The sequence below is a fragment of the Cygnus atratus genome, chromosome 19 (genome assembly GCF_013377495.2).
Source record: "Cygnus atratus isolate AKBS03 ecotype Queensland, Australia chromosome 19, CAtr_DNAZoo_HiC_assembly, whole genome shotgun sequence".
In the NCBI taxonomy this organism is placed as follows: Eukaryota; Metazoa; Chordata; class Aves; order Anseriformes; family Anatidae; genus Cygnus; species Cygnus atratus.
In genome coordinates, this window is record NC_066380.1 from 590,175 (window position 1) to 615,852 (window position 25,678).

A 25,678-nucleotide genomic window follows, 5' to 3' on the forward strand; every position below is an offset into this window, starting at 1 on the left:
CAGCATTTACTGTACTGAACACACTCACTGCCATACATATTTGGGACACTGCCTGTACAGCAGCGTAGGGATCATGAGTGGTCCTTTATCCTCCAGAAAACACTTCAGTTGAGCTATTTTGACTACTGATTTTTGACTTTGCAGCACAAAGTTTAACAGAGACATTTTGGATTGATTTTCCAAGACTTCTTATATTTTATTTTCAAGGATAGGGAACAACACAAGCAAAAGCGAATTACCTATGTGGGGATCATGCCGTCACCTCGGAAGTACCTGCTTCAGTCAGTCAGGGTACCTGTCAGCGCTGCGGGCAGTCACTGCTGCTCCCCAGCTCCTCCTCAGGGATTCACAGCTCCTGGTCCAACTGCTCATGATTCCTCTGCTCCCATCTCTTTATCACTCCTGTGTCTGAATTCAGGTCACATCTCTTGCAGTGTCCTTCACCTTCCTGGGTAGCCTGAGAGCACAGGAAAGGGTGTCTCTGGTCTCAGCCCTCATGTCCCACCAAAACTGCTCAGAAAGTCCCTGTTGGCCCCAAGCAGAAGCAGAAGGTGACCTGCACAATTGTGACAGAGAAAAAAGCACCTTTGTAAATGAGTCTCTTGCATTAAAGCCTGCAGTACCTGTTCCTTTCTGAGACCTTCCAATCCAAGGACACACATGAGTGACGATTTATAATTCCACACGATCAAAATCAGAGACGGAAGGTAAGAAAACTCACCTCTGTAGGACACCACTAGAACCATCCACCTGTACCGTTCTAGCTCCTTAACAAGCGTTCATCTTGGTACAAAGCCAATTGCTTCACTGAAGTCCAAGTCTGCTGTAAGAAAGCATCACCTGTATCAAACAAACTTGTAATCTCATTCAGAAATAAAAGTGGTTCCAGGTGACACAGCTGAAACTGCTACACTACAGCAGAGTTCAGACTAAGCATTAACTCATGTTTCATTCTCCTGATGTGTTTTAACTACTTTCAAAACATCCAGGTTTGAGATCTGAAGTCAGCACAACAATGATACAGACGGAAGATGTGCAAGCTGGTCCCAAGGAACATACACATGCAAAACAGAGAATAAACTGATTAAAACAAATTTTATTTAACAATTATATTAAGAATACAGACTAAGTTATCACACAATGAAACTTCCCTTTGTAAAATACAGGAGAGTCATCTAAAATAAATACAAAAGGTAATAACATTCATTAGATTAATGCACAGTAAATTCACTTTCAATAACCCAACAAAATGCATAGCATCTTAAAAAAACACTTTCCAACTGCATAAAAGGTTTCTCTCACGTTTGTATGATGGCATTCAAAACTGCTGCTGTTTAGAAAGAATTTCACAATAAATGACCATAATATCCAAACTGTTTGGTTTCCCTGTATTGAATGAATTGAGCAGCACCTTACTGAGCTTTTTAATTAACAGAGGAACACCCCCCCTACCTGCAGCACTGCTGGTTTATGGCTCAGAACAGCTAACTGACACCGCTCGGCTGCCCCGCTGCCGGGACACCCGGTCTGTTCATCAAGGCTGGAGGCTGAGGTAATGCTTAAACGCAGACACGTGCTTCAGGAGGGGGACTCCCCCGGCAAGGGCCTGCAGGGCCCAGGGCAGCTCTGCAGCGTGCCCGGCCCCATCGCACGAGGGCACTGCTGGGGGACGTGGCCGTGCCATGGGGCTGGGGCTCTGGGCGCCCTCGCCAGGCGCTCAGTCCGCCAGCAACACTCCCTAGCCGTGAGGTGGGCACAGCAGGAGTTTTACTTTCTTCTTATTTTAAAAACACGGGCAAGCCGAGTGTCATAGGCACCATTTTACACAGCCATCTGTGCCGTGTGCGGTTTGAAAGATGGCGAGGCAGAGCCACAGCAGGCCAGCCCTGGCGCGCCAGCACAGTGTGGCACAGGCGGGACGGGCGGCAGGGCCGCGTGTGCCCTGTCCGGGGAGCCGCCGCCACGCCTGCTCCGTGGGACAGCCGCCGGTGCGTGGGCAAGGCCTGGGGCGGACAGACCCACGCGATGTGGGGTGAGGGCGAATGTGGGCCTAGCCAGCTGAGGAGGGCGCCGCGTCCCGACCTCCCTCGGCTGAGGAGATTTTCAGGGCCACAAGGAACAGCAGGCGCCCAGGCTCCTGGACGCACTCCCTCGCCACCAGCATCCACCTTGCAGTGCCGTGCCCAGTCAGCACTTCCTACAGGCTCTGAGGTCGCAGGTTCGGTTTGAGGAGTTCAGGAAACCAGCAGGGGCACGGGGCGGGTGTGAAACCCAACAAGCCCAAAGTTACAAACTACCAACAACGTCCTACTACACGGGAGGCTCACAAGGGATCCTTTCCTACAAACACTGAGGGCAATCTCAGTGACAGTCAAAGGAACGAAGTCTGACAAAGTTTATTCCTATACAACTACAGCTACGAGATGCTCCCACAGGAAGACATCTGCTAAGTCAGTCCACACTTGAATTTTACCACAAAGTTCACGCTTTACATTACTTTCTGCACTAACTTCTTGCCTTTCCACAATTAACATGTTAGACATTGCCGTCTGTCCCGGACGGTCCATGAATCATCTTGGTACGCTCTTTGCTGTGGGAAATCCAGGAGGCAGCACGTCACTACTAACTCACATCGCAAGGTATATTTTACAGTAAGTAAACCCCTCACTGCTGCTCTTCTGTCTCTGTTGCAGAGATATGGATCTGCTGGATAATTTGGCAAACTAATCTCTGCATCAGCCACAAGATTAAGCTACCTGGTGCCCAGTTTTGTTCTAGAAATAGAAAGAAGGTAGCCAAACACATCTGGTAAAGCTCTGCAAATCCACTTCTGTTGCTTCCCACTGACACATCCCCGCCCCTTATGCCCCAGAAGGCTTCTCCACAGACAAACATCAATATCAGGCTGCCTGAATATTTACTGCCTGGACCAGTGGTAGCACACTTGCCTATTCGACAGGGAGGGCGGAAGATGCAGAGGGATGCTTGTGCTGGCTCTGGCACATTGCTGTGAGGATGCAAGGACCGGCCTTGCAGTGAGTTACTGAGAGTACGAAAGTTACAGAACAGCAAACAGAACCTGCCTGTGGCAGTGCTGATCTGATGCCCGCGATATGCGGAATTCAGAGGTGCAGCAGGAAAGCTTCCTAGAATCGGTGGACTGAGAAGGTAAAATCAGTCACACTGTGCTGTTTGTCTCACTGTGCTTCTGAGTATTGACTATGAGCCCTCTCCACTTTGGAGATGTCCACGGTTTTCTAGCCTCTGGTTAGTATGTCTGAGAGCACAACTGGCTTTCAGCAGCTGTAGCTCTTTACTCAAAACATCTCTACTGCACTCATACAGACAGAACTGCAGTTGTACTGTTCATGCTTTCAATAACAGCTATCTTTGAAGTGCCACGGTGCAAATTTATCTTCCAAGTTTCTTTGCAGATGCATCCCTGAAGTAGTTTTGCTAGGCCAGTGTAAGAGAAGAGACAGTGAGAACCAACTATACAAATATATCCCGAAGATTTCTTAGATGCTTGTCCCAGCTGGATGTCCTGGCAGCATTTTGAGCCATCCAGTGTTTCTTGTAGGTCACTGAAGAGAAAGCTGAACTTACTATCACTAAGAAGACTGAGCAAGTGCAACTGTTGCTATAAATATTAAAGCATCAGTTTTATCTCCAGATGCTCTAAGCTAAATCTCATGGGAAGGGACTCAAAGCTATGTGCCCATTTTCCCAAGACATACGTAGGAACTGCTCGCCTGGATGCTGAGCTTGGCAGCTCCCAAAGCTGCTCCTCACTGTGGCACAGTCAGTCCTGCCTTCAGCACAGGAAGACGTGGATGGAGGAGGTGCTCCTTGAGCTGTCTCCCTCTCTTGGCAGCAAAAACTGCCCCTGGAGCTCTGCAGACTTTGCACTGGCAGCTTAGCACTAGCCTTGCAGCCCTTGCTCGCCCACCATCAGTAACAGGGAAGGTCAGCTATTTGCAACTCTGTCGTCCCAAAGCTTTGAGGAATGCACTGCTGCAGTCAGCTTCGACCTACCTGCAGTGTCCACTAAAGGAGAAGCTATAAGTGGATGCCACAGAAAACTACAGAACAAATTACAAGCAGAAAAACAGAACGACAAAAGATGGATGAGATGGGCATACTACTACAGCGTAGAGTGGATTTGAACTTCAAGTGAACCTGAGCCGAATGACCAGGCTGCCATGGTATGTTCATTTGTTGATGTCGGCATCATCAATCTAGCCTTTGTGAAGCTTGGCAGTGAGGTCTGGCTTTGCTTTCCTGCAGGATAAATAAGAACTAAAAATGGTGCTGCAACCTTCAAGTAAATGAGCACTTCCAGGGGGTCAACCAAACCTTCAGAGTTGATGCAAATGACATAGCTTTAACTCTTTTGACCAAATTATGACACACCTGCAACCAAATCTGCCTATGCTTTCAAATCGCACAGCCTTGCTTTACAGAGGCAGTTTTAGAAAATTATCACCTGATTAGAAGGAGTTAAAGCAAGTAACTGGAGTCAGTCTATCCTGAATGTTAAGGTATATTGTGCTCATTATCCTACAGATATGGTATGGTGCTTTAAAACCAGAAATGAATCTTTGGACAAGAAATATTTTACATATGTACAAATAAAAAATACAAGCCGACAGTACAAAACCTACTGTTAGTTACCATTCTGTCCAACTACAAAATACAAGATCAACCAAAAGCAGTGCAAAGCAGGTCAGGGCATACATGTGACCCAGACCGAGAGCGGCAATACTGTTATTTGTTACTATGACAATTGCGTTTCAATAGGGTTAGGTAATCAGTATTTTACAATACAAAAAGTTGTACATTTGAACACTTAAAAATTGCCATTTTGCTGCCATGATGTAGTTTTGTTCTACAGCAGAGACTTGAAAAAGCAGCACAGAGTCAGATGGGCATTCCTAAATAACTCATTACAGCAACTGAGTTCTCCAAGACATGCATTTGACTCAGAAGTGAGCTAAGGTCACTGATCACAAGGAGGCTGAGGTCAGGTTTAATGCATCAACTCTCATCCTGCGCTACGCCAGACTTCAGTGCTTCCTTCCATGAGTGCAAAGGGGAACAGGCACATCTCTTTTGTTTTAGCAGCTCGCGGGGCAAAAATGAGAAAACTGTCCAAAGTAACAGACAGGTGATAGCATCCGCCTTGTCAGCAGGGCCACAGCTCAGCAGGCTGCTGCAGCAAGGGGTCAGCGTGACGTTGCAGCGGTCTTGCTGGCTTGCCGTCAGCATCCAGCCCAGAAAGACACGTGGGACGTTTGTCACTTGAGGTCCTGCCAGACACGCGGACACCCTGTGCAAAGCAAAGGTGCTTCACCTCAGAGACCGCAGTGCCGCTCGTGATCTCTGTGCTCCTCCCCCTTGCCAGCAACTGTGGATAGGGCTCAAAGCAGATCTGAGCAAGTGACCCCGGCTCCAAGAGCCTACAGCAAAAACGAAGACCACAGTCTGGGGTTGAACCTGGCCACGGCAGAGTTGCTGCATGCCCGGACCTCAGCGGAGGCCAATGAAGTGTCTGCCACGGCTCGGTGCTGCCTGCTCAGCGACGTGCGTGGGGTGACGACAGCAAAGCAGCCAGCTTGGGCAGGAGGTCTGGAGTTTGCTGTTAACCGGCTGTTATCTTTTACTCTCTCTCAGGGCTCGCTGCTGAGCATTCCTGATTGTCTGTGAGCTAACAGCTTGCTGTTCACAGGGCTTCGTTACAGTCTATTGTTTTTGTGACTGTCCTGCAGCAGGGTACATGGAAATAGAAGCAACCCAGAGACTGCCAGTCAGGCTCTGAGTAACGTACTCACGTGGAGACTTGTCCGCAGCAGCGTACAAGGGCGAGGGCAGCTGCCGAAGGGTTGCACGGTCCAAATGCGTGGAATAACGTGTGCGGGAGGAGGCGGTGCAGCGCAGGGTGGGTGGCGATGGCTGGACGAGCAGAGCTCTGCTGGCAGGGCCCCTAGCGCCGCATCCCGCTCAGTAGTATGCACGCACACGGCTGCTCCAGCGCCGGCGGCCCCCTCAGGACGGCGGGACCGGCGGGCACCTGGTGGGGCTGGGCGGCAGGCGGGCCGCCGCGCTCTGCTCCGTCCTGAAGCTGTAGTCGTACTGCGGAAGAAACGAGACAGGGAACGGTGGCGCACCTGCCTGGCAGCACCCCCCAGCCCGTGCCCTGCACGGGGTGAATGTGACGAGCAGAAAAAACAGGCAGGACGGCCCCGGCAAAGGCACCAGCTGCAGTCGCATCCCCCCCGCCCCGGGTCGAGGCCGTGCCCGCAGAGCCTGCCTGTCGCAGGGAGAACTTGCTCCCCTCCCTCAATCCCAGGGCCAACGGGAACGCGACCACGCTCCTCCTCCCCACGAGGCCGCCAGCAGCAAGACCCCAGCGCGGGCCTCACTTGCCCCGCGGCGCCGGGCGCTTTCGGGTCGGCGAGGCGAGCGAGCCCCGACCCCACGCGCGGCCGCAGCGCAGCCCACGGCGCCTCCGTTCCGCCCCGCTCTCGGCGCGGCGCGGCCGGGCCGGGCCCGGCTCCGCACCTGCGGGACGGGGCCCGCGCACGCGGCGCCCGGCGGACACCGGCAGCGAGGCCCCGCGGCGGAGCCGCCGCCGCCGCCGCCCGACGGGCGCCGCAGCACCGCCACCTGCCGGCCGCCGCCCGACGGCCGCGGGGCCGCCCCCGGGGCGCCGGCGCGGGCCCGGCTCCCCCGCCCGCCGCGGGCTCGGCCTTCCCCGGCCGCGCGGTGCCGGCCCCCGGCGGCCACGGGCGGGGCGGGGCGCCGGGCGGCGCCGGGCGGCTCCGGGCGGGCGAGGCCCCGGCAGCCGGGACCCGGTCGGCCCGGCCCCGGGCCCCCCGCAGCAGCGCCCGCCGGGCGCGGCGGGGCCGTGCAGCGAGGCGCTGCGGCACTAGGGGGTGCTCGGCGACCGGCTGCGGAGGCACCTGAAGTCGGCGAGCGCTGCGCCGCGCTCCCCTGCCCGCAGCCAGCGCTCGGGAACGAGGAACCGGGAATTGTTGCTGGCTGGGTAACCGAGGACTGGGCGCCACCAAAAGCGCGCAGAGCTTCCATTTTGTAGGAGCTACGAAAAGCACGCGTGTAGCGCACGCGTCACGTCTTCCAGTAGAAACTGTGCAGGGAGGTCGTGTCAAGAAGTCGTTTTTTTCACGACCGCCTTTTAATTGGCAAACGTGACTTCATTAATTTCACCTCAATGTCATGATGTCACAGCCAGCAGTACCAGCCCCAAGCTAAATAAGCACTAAGCATCATTTTTCAACACGCAAACACATAAAGATGTCAGCTCAAACTGTTTACTAATTAACACTTAAAAAGACACAAATTAGATATGCGTGGCTAAGAGCAATTATAATCAAGACGAATTTCTCTAGTCATTTGGGAACTGAAAAAAATGCCTAATTGCTGGAACCAATGTTTTAAAAACTGAAACCATGCCAGTTAGCAAATATGTTCATTTAAAGAACATTTCATGTGACTACACTCTGGAGAATTGACTACAAACATGAGAACAAGGAAAAAGATTTCTGTATAAAATTAAAATTTTAAGCTCTTTTAGATTTACCACTTCTTCATTAAATATATTTGCAAAGAACAGCCTATGAAAACTTGTAGCAATTAAGTGGTTAAATGAACTGCCTTCCTTGTCAGTTTAAAAAGAATAATTAATATTAGATGCTCACTTTACTAATTAGATCCTCTCCAGACTTTTAGCTCAATGCCAAGCTGAAATGAAGGCTCGGTGCTCTCTGCCAACATCCCGTGAGCAGGGGAGGCCCACGGCAGCCTGCCCGTGCTGCTGATGGCCACGCGGTGCGGCACGACCTGCTGCTGGGGCTGTGCTCAGCCCCGCTGCCCACGCCTGCACCACTCTCTTTAGGCAGGGACCATCTCGCCTGCCTGGATGCCGACACGGGAAGTTTCCCTACCCAGTACACGAGGACCAGCAAGCACAGTCCCCCTGCAGCCCTGCAAGGAGAGGCTGCTGCAGGGGCTTGTGCTCCTCTCTGCCCTGTATCCGCCAAAATGGCCTTGGGCGAACTCAGCTTAAAACCTTCTCCGCCCTCTCCTCCCACTGGGCTTCACCACTTCATACATCCCCCTAGCGCACGGCCGTGCAGTTACAGTGCCTGGTGCAAAGAGATGCGGCCTGAGCACGCCGTCACTTCAGCTGCAGGCTGGGTGTGCAGTGCAGGATTTGCACCCTATTTTCATTGATTTTCCTGAAAGGGTGGGGTCCTTTCATTTGGCTCACTTCACAGCTTGGAGGATGGGTGCATACATCTGCAAATGTGGCGACAGAGAACAATAACTCTTGGAATTCTTTGGGAATATTTTTGAATGGCATCTAGCTCCAGGGAAAATGTTCTTGCTGCTCTGGAAATCCAGAAGATTTGTTGTAATGGTGCTATTGCTTGCAAGGGAAATAAAACCATGCGGAAATTCACAATATTTATATGCGTAGCTAGCTATGTGCAGACAAGATGCTTCATCAAGGAATATATGCTGCATAATTATACTTTTCATTACTCTGAAACACACACAGCCTGTAATGGAACAGGAGGGTGTGGGGAGAACCAGCAGGTATCAGCCACTCTTCCCACAGCCACACCAGTGTGGCCAGTAGCGGTCCCCACACTCTGCAGGCCCGCGAGAGGCTCAGGAGAGGGCTGCTGGCAGCACGCCGAGCTGCCCAGACCTCTCCACGCTTGGCAGTACGGAGAGGGCAGCAGCAGGAAATCTAATGCCACTGCGCTTCCCCTCTAGCAAAAGGCACCTGCAGCTGACTGCTGGCGAGAGGGGGACAGGAGGCAGAAGGGCTCGGGGCCGTCAGCCCTGAGCAGCTGTTCCCCGAGCACTGGGCTCCACGTGCTCAGGACACGCTGGGGCTGCCCAAGCACACCGTGGCGGTCCCCAGCAGGACAGCAGGCGTGCCACATGGCAGGACCGCAGCGCCTGAGGCAGTTGGGTGCTTCTGCCAGCGATTTCCACACTTGGGCAGCATGTTCAGAGTCACCACCACACCGCTCCGCTGCGCTGACGGATGACTGAAAAGCTCTGGCAACCAGCCACCTTCTTTTCTTACTCAGGCAAAATTTCAAGGCTGGAAGAGGAGACCGATTTTGTGACTTGCCGGTCACAAGTGGTGTCCCTCAGGGGTCGGTCTTGGGTCCGGTGCTCTTCAACATCTTTATCGATGACATAGACGACGGAATCGAGTGCACCCTCAGCAAGTCTGCAGATGACACCAAGCTGAGCGGTGCAGTCGATACAACAGAGGGAAGGGATGCCATCCAGAGGGACCTGGGCAGGCTGGAGAAGTGGGCCCATGAGAACCTCATGAGGTTCAACAAGGCCAAGTGCAAGGTGTTGCACTTGGGCTGGGGCAATCCCAGGTATTTACATAGACTGGGAGAAGAAGAACTTGAGAGCAGCCCTGCGGCGAAGGACTTGGGGGTCCTGCTGGATGAGAAGATGGACATGAGCCAGCAGCGCACGCTTGCAGCCCGGAAGGCCAACTATGTCCTGGGCTGCATTAAGAAAGGGGTGGCCAGCAGGGAGAGGGAGGGGATTGTCCCCCTCTGCTCTGCTCTTGTGAGACCCCACCCGGAGCACTGCGTGCAGGCCTGGGGCCCCCAGCACAAGAAGGATGTGGAGCTCTTGGAACGGGTCCAGATGAGGGCCACTAAGATGATCAGAGGGCTGGAGCACCTCTCCTATGCAGAAAGGTTGAGGGAACTGGGCTGGTTTAGCTTGGAGAAGAGAAGGCTCCGGGGAGACCTCATTGTTGCCTTCCAGTACTTGAATGGAGGGTATAAACAGGAGGGGGAACGCCTGTTTATGTGTGTTGGTAGCGATAGGACAAGGGGGAATGGTTTTAAACGAAGACGGGAGATTTAGGTTAGAAATTAGGAGGAAGTTTTTCACTCAGTGTGGTGAGGCACTGGAACAGGTTGCCCAGAGAGGTTGTGGATGCCCCATCCCTGGAGGCATTCAAGGCCAGGCTGGATGTGGCTCTGGGCAGCCTGCTCTAGTGGTTGGCAACCCTGCCCAGGGCAGGGGGGTTGAAACTCGATGATCTTTAAGGTCCTTTTCAACCCAGGCCATTCCGTGATTCTATGATTTAGGAAACTGGACCCACAACTGGAACCAAAGAGCAGAGAAGCCAAGAAGAGTCTGAAGTACTGCTATACTATCTTCTTACTCTTTGCCTTTAACCCTGCTGGCCTGCACAACAGAGACATCTGTGACCAAGGATGCCCAAAGAAACAAAGGCTGCTGAGAATCTTCCTCCTGGTCTTAGACATGCACCTGAGAAGCAGCTCTTGCAGAGCAGGCGGCTCCTCAGCACCATGCAGCCGAAGTCATCCATGTGCCAAAATGCTCCCACGGGAACACAGTCTCAGTTTGGTTCCTGCCTGTTCCCTAACCTCCTGAAAGACCCACATTTGCTAAAAATGCCAGTTGTTTTTCCTGGTAGCAAGTTACCTCCAGATTCTAATTGAAAAATTATGATGTAGTTTACTTTATACTACTTAGCTGACTTCATTTGCTTCCTGACACAAACAGCGCCTTGCTTGTAACAAACACGTTTTGTTAGTAAAAGAGAAAGAAAGGTTAAATAAGAGAGACATCTGGAATTAAATGGAGGCCAGCAGACTTTGCCACTAGATTCAACATCTAACACTTCTTTACCTGGCACATATCACACGTCTCTAATTCTGTACTTACTGTTTGACTCAGCATTGACTTCACCTACCAGCAGTGACTTGGGAAAGACAAGACCTTTTCCACAGGGGGGAAAATCTTACAAGTAAATGAACACAGATCTCATGACACTTCTTAGTGCATGGCTGGGTACCTACCTCCTTTTCGATTTCTGCAAGGGTTTTGATTGTGATGCCCAAAAGATCAACTGGCTGCATCTGGTGGGAAAAAAAAAAAAAAAAAGAAACAGAAATGCCAATTTTTGTTGTTGTTGTTGTTTTGATTTTGTTTAAAGTCAGCAAATACTCTATCACCAGAGATTTAGAGGCACCATCTGTAAATGCATGCATAATCCTGTTTCTCAGTGCACCACAAGAGAGAAGCAGCAGAAGGCGGTTTAGGGATAACAGCTCTAATGCCTTTCTCCCTAAATGGGGACAGCTGACACTCATCACAGTGTCACTTTAAACAGGTAAATCTTTAGCCATCTCTCTGCCATGGGACAGTTGTTACTGGAACACGCTTTGTAATACCCCATGGATTTTGTATGGCCACAGCACGCAGGTGTGAGTGGCACCCGCTGTGGAAACCCTCGATCATATTGACCATATGGTGGCAATGGTGTCTAAAGGATCTGAAGGAAGATTAGCATGACCTAATCTTTCTGCATTTGTCCTCGCAGCAGGGCCCTCCAGCTTTCTAGGAATAATGTCCCATAAACAACCCTTGCAGAAAGCAATGGTTGTGAAAAACCACATCCAGCTGTGCACACAGGTTGTGTCAGTGAGAAAAAGAATGCATGAAGCAGGAGTATGATGTGAAAAATCAGACACAATTGACGGTTCTGTGGTTGCTGTAACAACATCTTGTAAATTATTTTAAAGAGATATTGTTTTAGGGATTGGATGGATTAGAGAACTGGTAATGGGATGCGGAGCCTTTGAGCTCTGGATCACCAACTTAAGATAGTGCTAGGCCAGTGATGTTCAAAAGTAATTCTGAACTGGTACTGGGGTGGGTGCCCGTTCTGAGGTGCAAGGCTGCCCTGCCCAGAATGTCGGTGTCACCGTCTGCAGTCACTGCCGTGCCCAGAGCCGAGTGGGCAGGATGAGGCACTGTGCCCTGCCGCTGGGCAGCTCCTGGGCGTGCTGGGCAGGACCCTACTCTGCAAGGGGAATTCACTCAGAAACATGCTCTATGTGAAAATAACCAAGCATGTTTTGCTGCTGCAATTGAGATGCCTGGGCTTAAATAATCTCTTAAACCAGAGGGCAACAGCAACGCTAAAATCATTTTTCTATCCCCGTTTCTGTTCCCTGGCACCCCGCAGAGGTCCAGCTGCGGTGTCATTAGGACGCAGGCACCTCCTTAAACTTTCCAGGCTGGAATCGGTGAACAGGACGGCTCAGCCTCCTGCAGAACTGGGTTTCTGCCAGCGTAGCCATGGCAGCCCCGCTGCGGGGCACCACAGCCACTGGCGCTCCACGTGCAGGATCACCGGCGTTCCTTCAGATCCGGTAGCTCTGAAGGATTTAGGCGATGCCAGTCGTACTTGGTGTGAGCAGAGAAAACAGGGGCGTCCCGCCTTGTCGGTGCTCCCTAGGCATTTTTCCAGAGACACTCCTGCCACCAAGGGCCTTTTGGGCACCACAAGGCGGGTGGGAAAGGGGAACCCTGGCTCGGCCATGGTGCACGCGGACCAACCTGCTGGGGAACACAGTGCTCGTGCACAGGCACCTTGTGTACTGCGGCCAAGCAAGGGCAGCGCAGCCTGGGCCCTGCTCGGAGGCGCCCTGCCCTCCTCGCCCACGCCCTGCTCCTGGCTCTGCTCCCACGGGGCGCGCAGCACGCCGGGGGGAGCGTCGCGGCCGCCTGCAGAGCAGCAGCTGGGTGTCAGCGCCAGCAAACACTGTGCTGTTCCTGCTGCCTTCAGCTTATGGGGTGCAAAAAGTCAACCTGTAAGGTTGACTGTACTATGCTGTCTCCACAACAGGTTAAATTTAGGAGACCTGAGTATTTGCAGCTTTCTTTAAAATCTCGACTAGGAAATTAAAAGTGTTTCCAGTGCACAGAAGGTCAAATCACCACTCCTATCTTTAATGGCATTAAACCTTCATCTCCTGGGAGAATTCAGTTTCAGAAAAGATCTGGCAAAAGCTGCTCCCACCCTACAGGAAAGTATTCTGAAGTGCAACCATGGGTCATCTCAAGCACAAGGCATGTATTAGATCATACAGAAGAAAAGGTCCCAGAAGCTGGTAATTTGTGTCAATGCTATGTGATCGCTCTCCGTGAAAAGACGAATTGCAGACATGGGAAGAAGAATGAAGCTAACTCACCCCTTCAGGAGCACAGGCAAACTTCTCTGAAATCATAAAAGGTACTCCATCCATCGCTGTAAGGGACAAAACAAGCAAAAACATCACATTTCCAGCTCACTTCTGACATGCAGCTCCACACATTCACAACAACATATCAAGTGTACATGGCATTGACATTTGATTGATACCTCATAGAAGTTATTGCCAATCTTTTCTCCCTCTAATCTCCCAGTGTTTTCTCTGTTCAAGACAGCTGGGTTAGTTCCTACCAAGTCAGGAATTCGATAAACCCTACCTACTCTACCCACATATAATTTCATAGTCTCGGTTTTGAGTCTGCTTCCAACTTGGTCCAGCTGCCAAAAAAGGACAGCATTTGAAACTGAAAACAAATACTAACAGTTTAAAAGGACAGACATCTATTTATCGCTACCACACAGAACAATCTGAGCTAACTTGGTGTCCTAACCAGAGGAAAAGGGAAGTACCTAGTTCAGATAACTTTCACGTTTCCAAATACAAAGCAGTAGGTACGCACTGCTGGGCAGAACCAAAGCAAGCACCTCCCCATACCTGGCTGCCACCACTGGAAATTCAACAGCAAGCAATGGAGCTTGAACAAAATGCAAACCACATCTGGAGGACAGAAACCAGTGAAGTAGCTGGAGAGACACAAGGACATGTCACCGTGCTAGGCACTCTCTGTAGCACCACCATAACGATATTAAGAGGATTTTTTCTATTTATAATGTCGTATATTATTCTTAGATATTGCAACAACGTTCAGTGTTTTTGTCTTGTTATCACCACCTCGGAAACTTCACAGAAATCCTCCCACAGGACATGTCAGTACAAGTGAACCACTTATTTTTAAAGCATGTATCTCAACAATTTCCACACAAGACTGAGAAGGGCACATTTCTAAGGCAGAGTGCAGCCCCAGATACACATGCTTTATTTCAGTTACACCTTTAAGTCTTTAAATTTCAGCTCTTAAAGAAATAAAAACTTCAAACTGGAACAAGTTTAACCCCTGAAATGCCCTCAAGTAATCCTCAAATAGGGTTTTCTTTCACAGAGTGTGTGCACAAACCCTGCATTTCCCTACTTGCTGTTTCCCAACTGCCACCAGCACCAGTGAGTTACCATGTTAGTGTTTTAATAACGGCTATTTAAGAATACTTAGCATTTTACACTCACTTTGTATATTTTCAACTTAAAAAACACAAAAAATCCACTCCACTGGAATAATTTCATTATCAAAGGTGCTATGTGGCAGCTGCAGTGTTACATGAAACAAAAGGAAACAGATGAAAAGCAGCATCACAAAATCCAGGAAGTTTTGAACCTGAAAGACCATCTGCATTTGTTATCCCGACAGAAACCTGCTTTGATCAGTCACACGCCAGCTTTTGTAAAGTAATTTAAAGAATAAGCCATGGTGCATTTCCATGTTCCCCTCTTGCCACCCCTGTTGCACTGCCTCCATCGGTCCTTCGGTCCCGAACACTTCAGTCCTGACAGAGCTCAGAACTGCAGAGCAAGGCAGCAGATGAAAGCAGGGTGTGCCAAGGCCTCAGCAGCACAATTAGCACTCTCCTAAACAAACGAGCTTCAACAGAGCTGTAATTAAGCAGGCCTGTAATTAAGTATATGCCCTTTATCATAACGATCATGCTTAAAAATGGCATGATGCATGGAAGTGTGTTATTAATGCTGCAATCCCAAAGCGTGAGGAGCGTGCATTGAGCTGGCGTATCGGGCCTGTCACTAGGCTGCTTGTAAAATACATCAAAGGGAAGAATCGGAAAACAACAAGCTCATTCAACAGTTCCTTTCACAGCCAGGCACTGGAGACAAGAGGATTTAAATACCCACCAACTGGGGAAACTTTACACAAATACGCTACCAGGCTGTCCTTGCAGGCTGCACCACCAGCCCCGTGCTACGCCAGGCAGTGGGGGCAGCCTCCTCCCTGCGGCTGCAGCACCCGTGTCACGGCCAGGCTGGGTGCAGTGGCGGTACTGGTGCAGCTGGTGAGGGCGGCTTCAACGTGTAGCAGGCTGGAGGCAGACGGCTCTGCCGGGGCCACTGAAGCACGCGGGCAGCGGCAGCTCCTACTGCCTCAGTGCTTGGGGGCTGAACTATGGCCCAGGCCGAAGTAGGTGCTTCAAAGGACATCCCCCCATTCCCCACACCTCACCCTCAAAGGTGCTGAGTGGGGTCTTATTAACGCTTAACACAGGAAGAAAGAGATTCAAAATTACTGTTACCAAAGTAGTGTTTTTTCACATTTACAACAACTTCAAGGATGAGGCACCTGACCTCCTTTTAGCCATATAAATCCAAATCCAAGAAGATTAATAAATGCAGTGACAATTAGTTCCACCAAAACGCTGAACTGGTATCTGTTAACGTCTCTGTCACACTACGCCTCTCCTCAGGTTTGGAGTGTGCTTGGCACGGGTCCTACGCAAAGCACTAACCTGAACAAAAACCATCTGCGGGAGAGAAGAGCGCTCTCAGCAGCGGTGCTGCTGGGGAGCGCTGGTGCTGCGCGCGGGACTCGCGTTCTCCTGACACAGCCAGGCTGCAGCACCGAGGTCTCCCAGCGGTTAGAGCACAGAGCGCACGGTGGCAGAGCAGGTTCCATCGCTGCCGGTGCAGCAGTGGTGCCCAGCCCTGGCAGACATCCTCTCCACGCACAGGACCACCTCTCCGTGCCCCTCAGGTGGAGTACAGCCACACGGCACGAGCAGCAACACCGCAGCGATGGGGCTGCATATGTGCGAGCACACGCCATGCATCCAGCGCACCATCACCCCGCAAAGAGGGAAACACCCCGCTCCAGGGAGCAGTCCCAAGGGCTGAGCACCCCCACCAGCAGGCAGGTGCCATAGGAGAGAGCTCCCCCCGCTGCACCATGATCTGCTGGGGGTGTCCAGCGCCAGGGCCTGGGTGCGAGTGCCATCGCTCGCTCCCACCGCGCACCACGAGGCAGCGTACAACTGCACTTTACAGCAGACAGCTAATTTCATAATAAAGTTAAATGAGACCAGAACTGTAGGAGGCTTTTAATTCCATGTCTCTTGTTCTGATGTTGTGCTGTAAATAAACATCAGCAGCAGCCTGTGATTCCTTTCTTTTTCTCCTCCCCCCCCACGCCTCTCTCCACTGTTTTTCAGACACTCCTGGCAGTCTCTGATGAGAGAAATACTGCACTGAGATGCTGCCCGGTGTTAATGTTTTCACATCAAAACTGACCAGCCACGCTTTGGTCTGGAGCTACAGTTCTAGTTTTAGTCTGGCCGAGAGCTGTGCAACACTTCTTAGTGCCCGCTGGTGCCTCTTTCAGGATGAGCAACCAGTAACAGAAGGGGATAAGAGGAACTGGTGCTAACGAATGATAAAGTAAAACTCTCTTTCCAAAGGCAAAACGTACTGATTCAGAACAAAAGAGGTGGGTGAAGTCCCCTTTTTGCAGCACTACTGCAAGTAGCATTACTCATACCACCACATGAGTAAGCTCATGTAATAACCCATACAGGTTTTGACATTTTTAAAAGGTTGTATCTTTGAAATGTTTTTAAAGATCTATAAATTGCCTTGCTCCTGTCGCTTAAAAGCCTCTTTACACAGGTCGACATAGATTTTCTTGCCCTTCATTGCTTTTCCACAGTTTTCAGGCTTTGCCCATCTGGCCCCCTCTGAGTTCCCACCTCACGCCCGCCTGCGAGCCTGACCAGGCGCTGTGCACAGCAGCCGCTTCCATAAGCCAGGACAACAGCATGGGACACACCTCACTTCAAAGGATTTTGACTTTTCTCATGACTTATTGGCCACCTTTGCTGTATTTTGGGTTCAGAGAGTGCTGCCCACCCTGGCGGGGTGCCCTCGGGCCACCACTGCCTGTCCTGCCTGCAGGAACGGCAGCCAGCGGCTCCCACCCCCTGACCCTGGCAACTCCCTGCCCATTTTAACTTGTACAACAGGCAGAGAAAAGGTCTAACTAATTATCAGCATCAGGGGCCCATGGGAGAGACGCCAAGGCCAGGGCTGCACCGGGGCTGGCAGCACAGCAGGGGAAGCACAGCCAGGGCCTGAGCAGCGGCCACTGCTACGGAGCGCCTGCAGCCCGCACCTCCAGGCGGAGCGCGGCCGGGCGGGCGCACGAGGGAGGTGATGGAGGCGAAGGCGCATGGCCCCTCGTCGCTGAGGCTTCGAGAGGAGCTGCAACGGGGCAGAGCCCCGGCCACACGCCTCCTGCCACCTCCCTGGCACGCAAGGGCTGCGTGGCCAACAGCAGCAGGAGGGCCTGGCAGAAAGCTCCGCACCGCTCCCCTCACCGCGGACGCAGGGCTCGGCCGTGGGCACCCCCAGCACGGGGACGCGGCCGGGCAGAGCTGTGCTGTGGAGCGCTGGCAGTCCCGGGAGGAGCAGCTTCTCCCCTCCACGTAATTACAGCTACAGCATCTGCAACAGATTAGGGAGGTGCCTCCACCGCTCGCTCTCCAAATGGAAAAAAATAAAAAGGGAGTTCAGAAAGAAAAATGTTTTCAGTGGCTGTTTATTGTCTCTCAGGGAAGAACAGCTCCTCCCTGAGGGTTAGAACCAATTAGCTCATTCACTGGAATTAGATAAGAGTCAAAAGGAGCCGACTGCCAGAACTGCACTCCTGCAGTCAAACCGTGGAGGGGAGCATCTCCCTGCGAAGCTCTGACCAAGTTGAGGGGAGACTGGGCTGGTGGCACCACGCAGGACCGCAGGAAAGCACGTCCAGCTTCTGCCTGGTTGCTGCTACTTCATCATAGTTTACTAAGACTTATTATCAGCCTTTAAAGGGCATGCCACAAAACTAGGCTCTATAAATACAACTTGTTAGCTCACTTAGAAATTCGCTCTTTAATATGAAGAAGTACTGTCACCCTCCTCTAAGCATACGATAGATGCTGCCTTCTGTGCTGCAGACTCCAACTAAATCTCAGTTGTCAAATTAGTAATTCATCTTTCTAGAATAACTATATTTTTAGCAAAGCTACCAGATTTAAATAATCAGACCTGCCAATGCTACCCTAATTTAAACATGCTGACGAACTTTCACAGGCAGCATCAGTTAACATAATGAGTTTCTGGATGACAAAGAACTTCAGACTGTAGTTCTCTACACTACCCAGTGTAATAAGCACTTGTTCTTTTCTACAATGTACACATAAAAGAGGAATCTAAATAATAATTGCTGTAATTATCTTGAAAAATATGTGGTGATTAATGGTGATTATGAAAATCTCTATAATTGTTCATTGAAATCTCCAGTGATCAGATGCTTTCTTGAAACAGCCATTAATGAAGAACCTAAGAACACAAAAAGCATCAAAACTCAAGCCAAGCTCCTGACCATTTTAAGTGAGGATACGATTTCACACACACACACGGCTCAGTTTTAACCCCTCCTGTGAACTCTCCACGAGAGGTTTTAAGATGCCCATGATGTTATGCACATGTCATTGCAGTTCAAAGCACGAAGTTCAACCTGTTATTTATGCAAATAATTAATTACTCTTGTATCCAACTAGCAGTTTGTCATGACACATTAATGACTTGATAGACTTCTATGAACTAGTGAACACAGGACAGCAGAGCGCTTTTATCGTCATTTAATTTAAAAACGATCCTGTGTGAAATTATCTAGTCGTGAGTGATGGAAGCATAAAGAACAGACTCAGCAAAGCTTCTTTTGGATCATTGCTTTATTAATGGTAACGTCAGGGAAATGAAAAATGCTAACATTGTCATATTTAGCTCCTGGGTATAGATGAATAGCTGCCTCAGTGCTTGGCGGGTTCAGTTTGCACACTGCAGTGAGCGCTAATTCTTCACACCACTATTGTGGGGATACACAGCCATAGAAAAGTTTATATACCTCAACTCCCAAGGAAATAACAGCTGTTTCTGCATTTAAATTCTCACCATACGCTTTTATAGCTTTGGATTTCTTTATTGCTTTTTCTGCATGGCCTTTTACACTCAAATTTTCAACCTCTGATATTAAAAATATTTAGGTAAGTCCCTCGCAAAACATTTTCCTACATTACTATGAAAATTAAAACATTGATAACACCCTCCTCCCCCCCCAAAAAAAACGAAAACCCCCACAACACGGGATGTACCACTGCCACTTTTAAAATTTAAATCATCTTAGATGTTAGAAATAGCTTTCTGTAATACCGCACAAGCCTTCAGATTTTCCCCAGACCTCAAACACTGTTTCAGTGTTTGTTTTACCACAATGGATATCTCATAGAACAGCCTAGAGTAATAGCTTAAAAACTGCAAAGCTCACCTGCTTAGAGAAACTTAATTTTCAGCTAAATGACACTATAGGAAATATCTTCACTGCTTTCATCAGGAACTTGGAAACGTGCAAGAATTAGGGCAGGCTGAGCACAGACTGCTGGTGCTCCAGCGATCAGAGCGGGCAGCTATGTGCACAAGCCAAGAAAAACCACCGATAAATTGGATGAACACGGAAACACCACGCTCCCAGGGCAGCGCTGGAAGGTTTTGCTCTCCCTTTCCACAGAGCCCAGCCTGGTGAGGGCAGCACAGCACCTGGGCAGCCCACCCTCTTCCAACAGAACTTGCACATACACAGGAGACCGCAGCCCCTGTGCCATCCTGTCCTGCACGCCAAGGACAAGAGACAATTCTGGCAATCGAGGGCAATACATTATGCATGATCAGGGTGTGACTCGGCTGGGGGGAATGGGGTGCAAGGCAGGCCCTGCTCTCCTGAGGGACGTGTGCCTGGTGCGTGGAGGAGGCAGGGCACAGGGCAGTACTGCCAGTACCCCAGCAGAGCGCTCGGTGCCCTTCATCCCCTACGAAGCGCGCATGGCTCCGGAACCGCAGCGAGAGCTTGGGCGTGCTTCAGCCATTACACTTGCACGTGGAGGACTGTGGGACACCGACATCAAACACCAAAGGAATGTTACGTGATCTCAGTGCAGAGGAAAGTCATTCACAAGTGCAGAAAAAAACCTTTTACAACAGCCTGCAACGCATCAAGAAGAAGATGCAAGCTTTTCAAAATAAACCACTCTTTTCATAATGTACAGCTAAGCCTCCTACTTCTGTATTTCTGTACACAGTAATTTAAATAGCAGCCTGAATAGTAAACATGTGTGTGTGCTCTCTGCTACTGTGCACCGAGTCCCAGATGGAACACCACCACTCTGCATTTCCAAATCACTAATGATAGCAAAATCTCAGGGGGAAAACAAAAGCAAACTCTCCCTGCGAGCTCTTGCCAAATCCTCAGCAATCAGAACGCCTGCGATTGCCACAGACTGCACTCCTCAGATTCAGACACCGCCCCCCCAAATGCACACTTATTTGTTTAATGAAGTGCCCACATATCAAGCAATTGACCACTGTTTCTTCTGGCTTGCGTCCAACTCCTCTGCAGCCTACCAGGAGCAGCCCCACAACAAGCAACTTCTCAGGCATGAGCAGGGGACGCGTAGTTGCTCCCCACCCCAGAGTCTGCCACGACGTGACAAATCCGCGGCAGCCTGACAGTGTCTCCAAGACATATTGTAGTTTACGTTGTCGCTCGGGCTTGCCATCTGTGCCGCTGCTGCAGAGGCTGCTGTCGCTGGCTGTGCCGAGAGGATCGGCAGGTTGGCTGGCCCCACACAGCCCCTCGTTAGTCAAGTGTGCTGATGAGAGGAGACCAGGGCAGCCTCCAGGCAAGCTCCACTCCAGCAAGTGCTGCCACGGCACAACGCGGGGTGCACAGGGGGCTCTGCCCTGACGTCCGGACCTGCCGGTGCCGCCCCCAGCCACGACCCCTCACTGGGCTCAGCCCGACGGGCCAAGGCCTCCGCGTTCAGCCTGCTGCACCAGAGCGAGGCGCTCTGCCCCGCAGCCCGCCGTGCTGACGGGCACCAACACTGCCCAACTGGAGGCACCTCCTGGCCCACAGTCGTACCCAGCTGGCTATGGCAGCCTGACCAGCGCTCGCAGGGCCTCCCCGGGCGCTGCAGGCAGCGGGCTGCGCGGGCAGGGCGCCGAGCAACAGGCGCAGCCCGCTCGGGGCTCTGCTGGTGCCTCCCGGGGAGGCAGCGCCGTGCAGCCGGGCCCTGCCTAACGCTGCCTCCCTGACCACGGAGAGGAGTCTCAGCAATGGGAACAGTTTACAGCTTTTCTGTTCATCTTGAATTGACATTGATTGAAAAAACAGACCTGGACTAAATTTTCATTTTTGCTAATTTGATTGTCAGCCTTGATTTTCTCTATTTCCTGCACAGCTCATGACACAACATAATTAGTTCTTTACTGCTAGATCAAGCCATGAAAACACTTGAGAAAATACTCCTGGTTTTGATTATTTTCCTTTTTTTTTTTTTTAAATAAAGTTAAGGTTAAGTACTGCATGGTAACAGCTAAATAGTACCTTGGTACCGCGGCTATATCAGCACCAGAGAGCATGGATAGACTTCAAACAAGCTCTTCAAATTGCAAGTGTTTAGGAGCTCTTGATTTTATTATTTTTTAATAAAATGTCTCCTTTGAAGTCTCTGCACTATACTAAACTTCAAAGATCACACCTAAGCATGTGCTGCTTCCAAGCAACAACCCTTAATTAATTAGACCAGAGCAGATACAAAACAGGGTACTTGTGCTGGGCTGCGGAGGAATTTAAGCAGGTCTCACATAAGGACAGCGACCCTCCCGAACAGCAGCACCGAACCAGAGGTATTCCTCCAGCCTCTGCACGCAGGTCTTTGTGCTGAAGAGAAACACAGACATTTTTCAATTACTTTCAGCTCTAACTGTAACGATAGACAGACTCCGTGGAAGTCATTAAACTTGTAATGTCTGTCTGCAGTGGAGACGCAGGCATACAGAACTCAGGCTTGAGCAAACAGTTGCAAAAAGCATCGCAGGAAGCACCCACAATAGCTGCAGTGTTCCCCGGCAGGCAGCTGTAAATTTCTCCCTCTTGATGAGAGAAACATCCTGCTCAGTAATGGCTGCTTCCTTCCAGCACTTGGTTTTTTTTTTCACTTCACTAATTTTCAGTACCACAGGTTAGAACCAGGACATATTACAGAAACACACTTCATTTTGTTCCAGTATCTGGCCCTGGAAGCTTTAATTCTCCTTTGCTGAGACACCTACGGAGGTGGGAGGTTGTCACCGTGAGAGGATCTTCTGGATCCCCCTGCTCGAAAACCCCGCTGTGCACAGGGGCCAGGTCCCGTGGGGCCAGAGGCACTCGCAGGGGGAGCTGCGATCCTGCTCAGCACCAGCACCCCGCAACCTCGAGCTGTGCAACCAGTACATGTCCCACAGGGCTCCCTGTGTGACATACAGGTACGCAGCACCTTCTCTCTCTACAGAGTTTTCTTTTAAAGGCGTTTTTATTTTTTTTTGTTGTTGTTGTTTTGAACATACATGCAGCTTTTTGCTCCCAGCAAGGGCAGGGGAAAGGCACTGGATGAGCTGTCATGTAAAAGGCATGCTTTCCATACCAAGGCATCCCCAAACGTGAATGGAGAGCAGAAAGGAACCACGAACATGCTACAAAGGAAGGTGGTGGGACTTGCATCTCCTTGCCCAGTAGCTCACTACTGCCATCATCATGCAATGCTTGCTTCCTCCTGAGATCACCAACTTTTGCTCCAGGGACAATACTTCTCCAGCCAAAGCAGCCTTGTCAGGGAACTGATGCCTTCAATGCAGGAGAGGATGCCAGCACGGCACGGGCAATGCCTGTGCTGCACGAGGGAACGCTCAGCTGCCAGAAGCTGTAACATGGACAAGCCCAGGGAACTGAGACGGCTGGGCAGTGTCTTTGTGCCCCCGGTATCTCACAACACACCCCGCACCACCGGCTCTCCTGGAGGAGGAGAGGTCTCAGCACCACTGCGTGGCGAGCCAGGATCTGGATCTCCTAATGTAATTTACTTTAAGTGCTCAGAGCCATTAGTGGAGCCACATATTTCTATCAGGTAAATTTCATTTGCATATGCAAATTATATCTAAATACATTGCACCATTAATATGATCACTAATTACATAATAATAGTCGCCAATCTCCACACAGATCAAACTTACAGTTTTGTAGCTATTAAGGAAATTGTGCTTTGTAATTAAGATAATCCTCATTTCCAGATGCTAATTAACTATATAATAATTAGCTTCTTTTGCTAATGCAAATTAAGTATTTTCATCCTTACTGGTAAAAGAGTTGCTTATCACTTAAAAAGAGACAACCTAGAAATAATCCCTCCTCCCCTTTAAAGGTGAAAAGGTAACTCCATTTTTATCAGTCTCATTTGTGAATGCAAATTAGCCCTGATTAATCAAGTCACAGATAAATGCGCCCATCTCATAGCACGAGCGGTCGCCTATAGCTTCCCTCCTGCCCTCCCAGGGAGCGGCACGCTCAGCGCCCACCAGCGGGCCCCGTGCGGGCGCAGCAGCACCCAGCAGCGCCCGGCAGGTCCCCAGCGGCGCTCAGCGGGCGCGGGGCCAGGGCCAGCCCGGGCGGAGCGGTGCCTGCAGCGCCGTGCCGAGCCCCCCAGCCCCGGACGGCGACGAAGGCGAACTGGCACGCTTGGCGGTGACTAATGAGGTCTACCTGCGCGGGAACAGACGGCTGACAGCCAGCAAGGCCTTCTTGGCAGGATTCAACCTGGGCTGCGATGCATTCATCATCTGCTAAACCAATCCACCAGCTCCACACCACCATTTGTCATTAATTATGCTAATCAGCAAACCATTACTCTCTGATGACACCACAGCACTTATTAGCTAGTTATGGCTTTTCAAAAGCACAGCTTATTGTGTATGCAAGTGCTGCGCATACATTAGCCTACAGGGAAGAAATGTCCAATTATGAAAAGAAGAAATTTGCTATTATCTCCTTCTAACAAACCAATTTAGTAATTATAAAAGTCTCTGAACTCAGAAGGATTTTTTAAGAGCTGAGTGATGAAACTGGAGCATCTTGTTTGCAATAACTTTCAGAGTTGGAACTAAAGTGAAAATATGGGAACGAACAGTTCTTATTATACATAATTACAGTTGTTGCATGCTAACTTGAAATGATCAAAAGCAAAGAATTTATGAAAATTAGGGCCGTATTGTCTTTTTCCTTAAAATATCTATTTATTTTAGTAAATATGCAACGAGATTCGTGTAACGTTTTACACGTTTACATCAGCTCTAGGGTATACACGCTTATAGGAGCGCCCATGATCGCCATTAACCCTTGCATGCCCAGGAGATAACTGCTGGTAAGAAGGTCTGAATGACCTTGCAAAGCCCGTGCAAGGCATGCTGCAGGAAGGCAGGAGGCGCAGAGCCTGATACTTAGAGTGAAACAGATTCAAGAGGGTGTCTGCAGACTCGACTGAAGAGCCTTATTGGAGCACCCAATTCATTTACAATTCCTAAGTTGTTTTGCTCACTGTGAGAGGAATACTACCAATTTTAGAAGCTTAATATGTGTTAAGAGCTCATTAATATCATCAGAGTAAATGGGCCTATTAAAACATCTTTAAGCAATATCTGAACATAAATCTCCCTAAACTATATTTAATGACTGTACTTAAGATACATTATATGCAAGTCTTAATGAGACATTAGATAGCATTTTGGAGATTAAAATTAGAGAATCCATATAAAGTCTGTCCACTTAATGTAGCCTTAAGCTACACTGATGAAAAGCATTACTACCAAATTATTACTTCATTAGAACAAATATTTTCTAATCATTTCTGATTTATGCCATTAGTCGTTTCCCTATGTATTATTCCTACATATATAGAAGTATACACAAAACAATTTTCTCGTTGCACAGGAGACGGGAGGAATTTTGAGCTTTCTAATGGCTGAGTTAATTACTTGTCTTTTTTCTACTGAGTTAAAAATAAGCACTCTTTACCAAAGTCCATTTACTGTATCCCCACTTTTCTAATTTAATTGGAGATTTTAATTCCATTAACCACAGGGTCATTTTTTTAAACATTTGCTGCTTTGCTTTTCAAAGATTAATAAGACGTCTCAGACTCAGCCCTGGACCATACCTTCAGCCCCTCTCTCCACAAGCATCTACGTGCAGCAGCAGAGACCTCAGGACGAAGCCCAGCCCCTGAGACGGGGACGTGCTCACGCTGCTGTCCCTGACCGCAGGGCACCCAGGGCCGGGAGCTGCGAAGGGCGCTGGCAGCGAAGCCGTCTGTGGGCAGGGGCACTACCAGCCCCAGAGCTGGCCAGAGGAAGGAAAAACAAGCGAACAGGCGTGACTCTCAGCGGGAAGAAATGGTGTCAGTGCCGCCAGAGACCAGCGCTCCACGCAGGGCTGCAGGAGGGTACAACAAACGTTGGGAGGCAACGAGGAAATTCCATGGAACCCGGCGCTGGTGCCAGGCCAGGCGGGACCCAGCCCGAGCGCCCCGCGGGCATGCGGGCCCCGGGAACCTCCTCTGAAGGCCGAGTTCACACCAACCCGAACCACAGTAGCCTGGTTAGTGAGGGGGCTTCACGTGTGGCTTGTTGTGTATAAACAGCATTTCATTAGATAAATGAAGCCCCGCAACCTT

The 25,678-nt window shown here is 50.2% G+C and overlaps 1 protein-coding gene across 6 annotated transcripts in view; it reads right to left on the bottom strand.

Moving 5' to 3' along the window:
• Positions 1-203: 203 nt before the first annotated feature.
• MVB12B (multivesicular body subunit 12B) overlaps positions 204-25,678 on the bottom strand; it is a 68,934-nt gene continuing 43,459 nt past the window's right edge. For 4 of the 6 annotated variants that reach the window (XM_050714588.1, XM_050714589.1, XM_035555277.1 and 1 more), the window contains 3 exons: positions 13,083-13,138; positions 10,902-10,961; positions 1,077-6,132 (listed from right to left, as the gene is read on the bottom strand). In XM_050714588.1, coding sequence (XP_050570545.1) covers positions 6,046-6,132; positions 10,902-10,961; positions 13,083-13,138 — 203 coding nt within the window. In that variant the 3' untranslated portion in view covers positions 1,077-6,045. Of the gene's footprint in view, positions 557-721; positions 821-1,076; positions 6,133-10,901; positions 10,962-13,082; positions 13,139-25,678 lie in introns of those variants that run through there. The other 2 variants (XM_050714591.1, XM_050714590.1) reach the window with 2 other exon arrangements.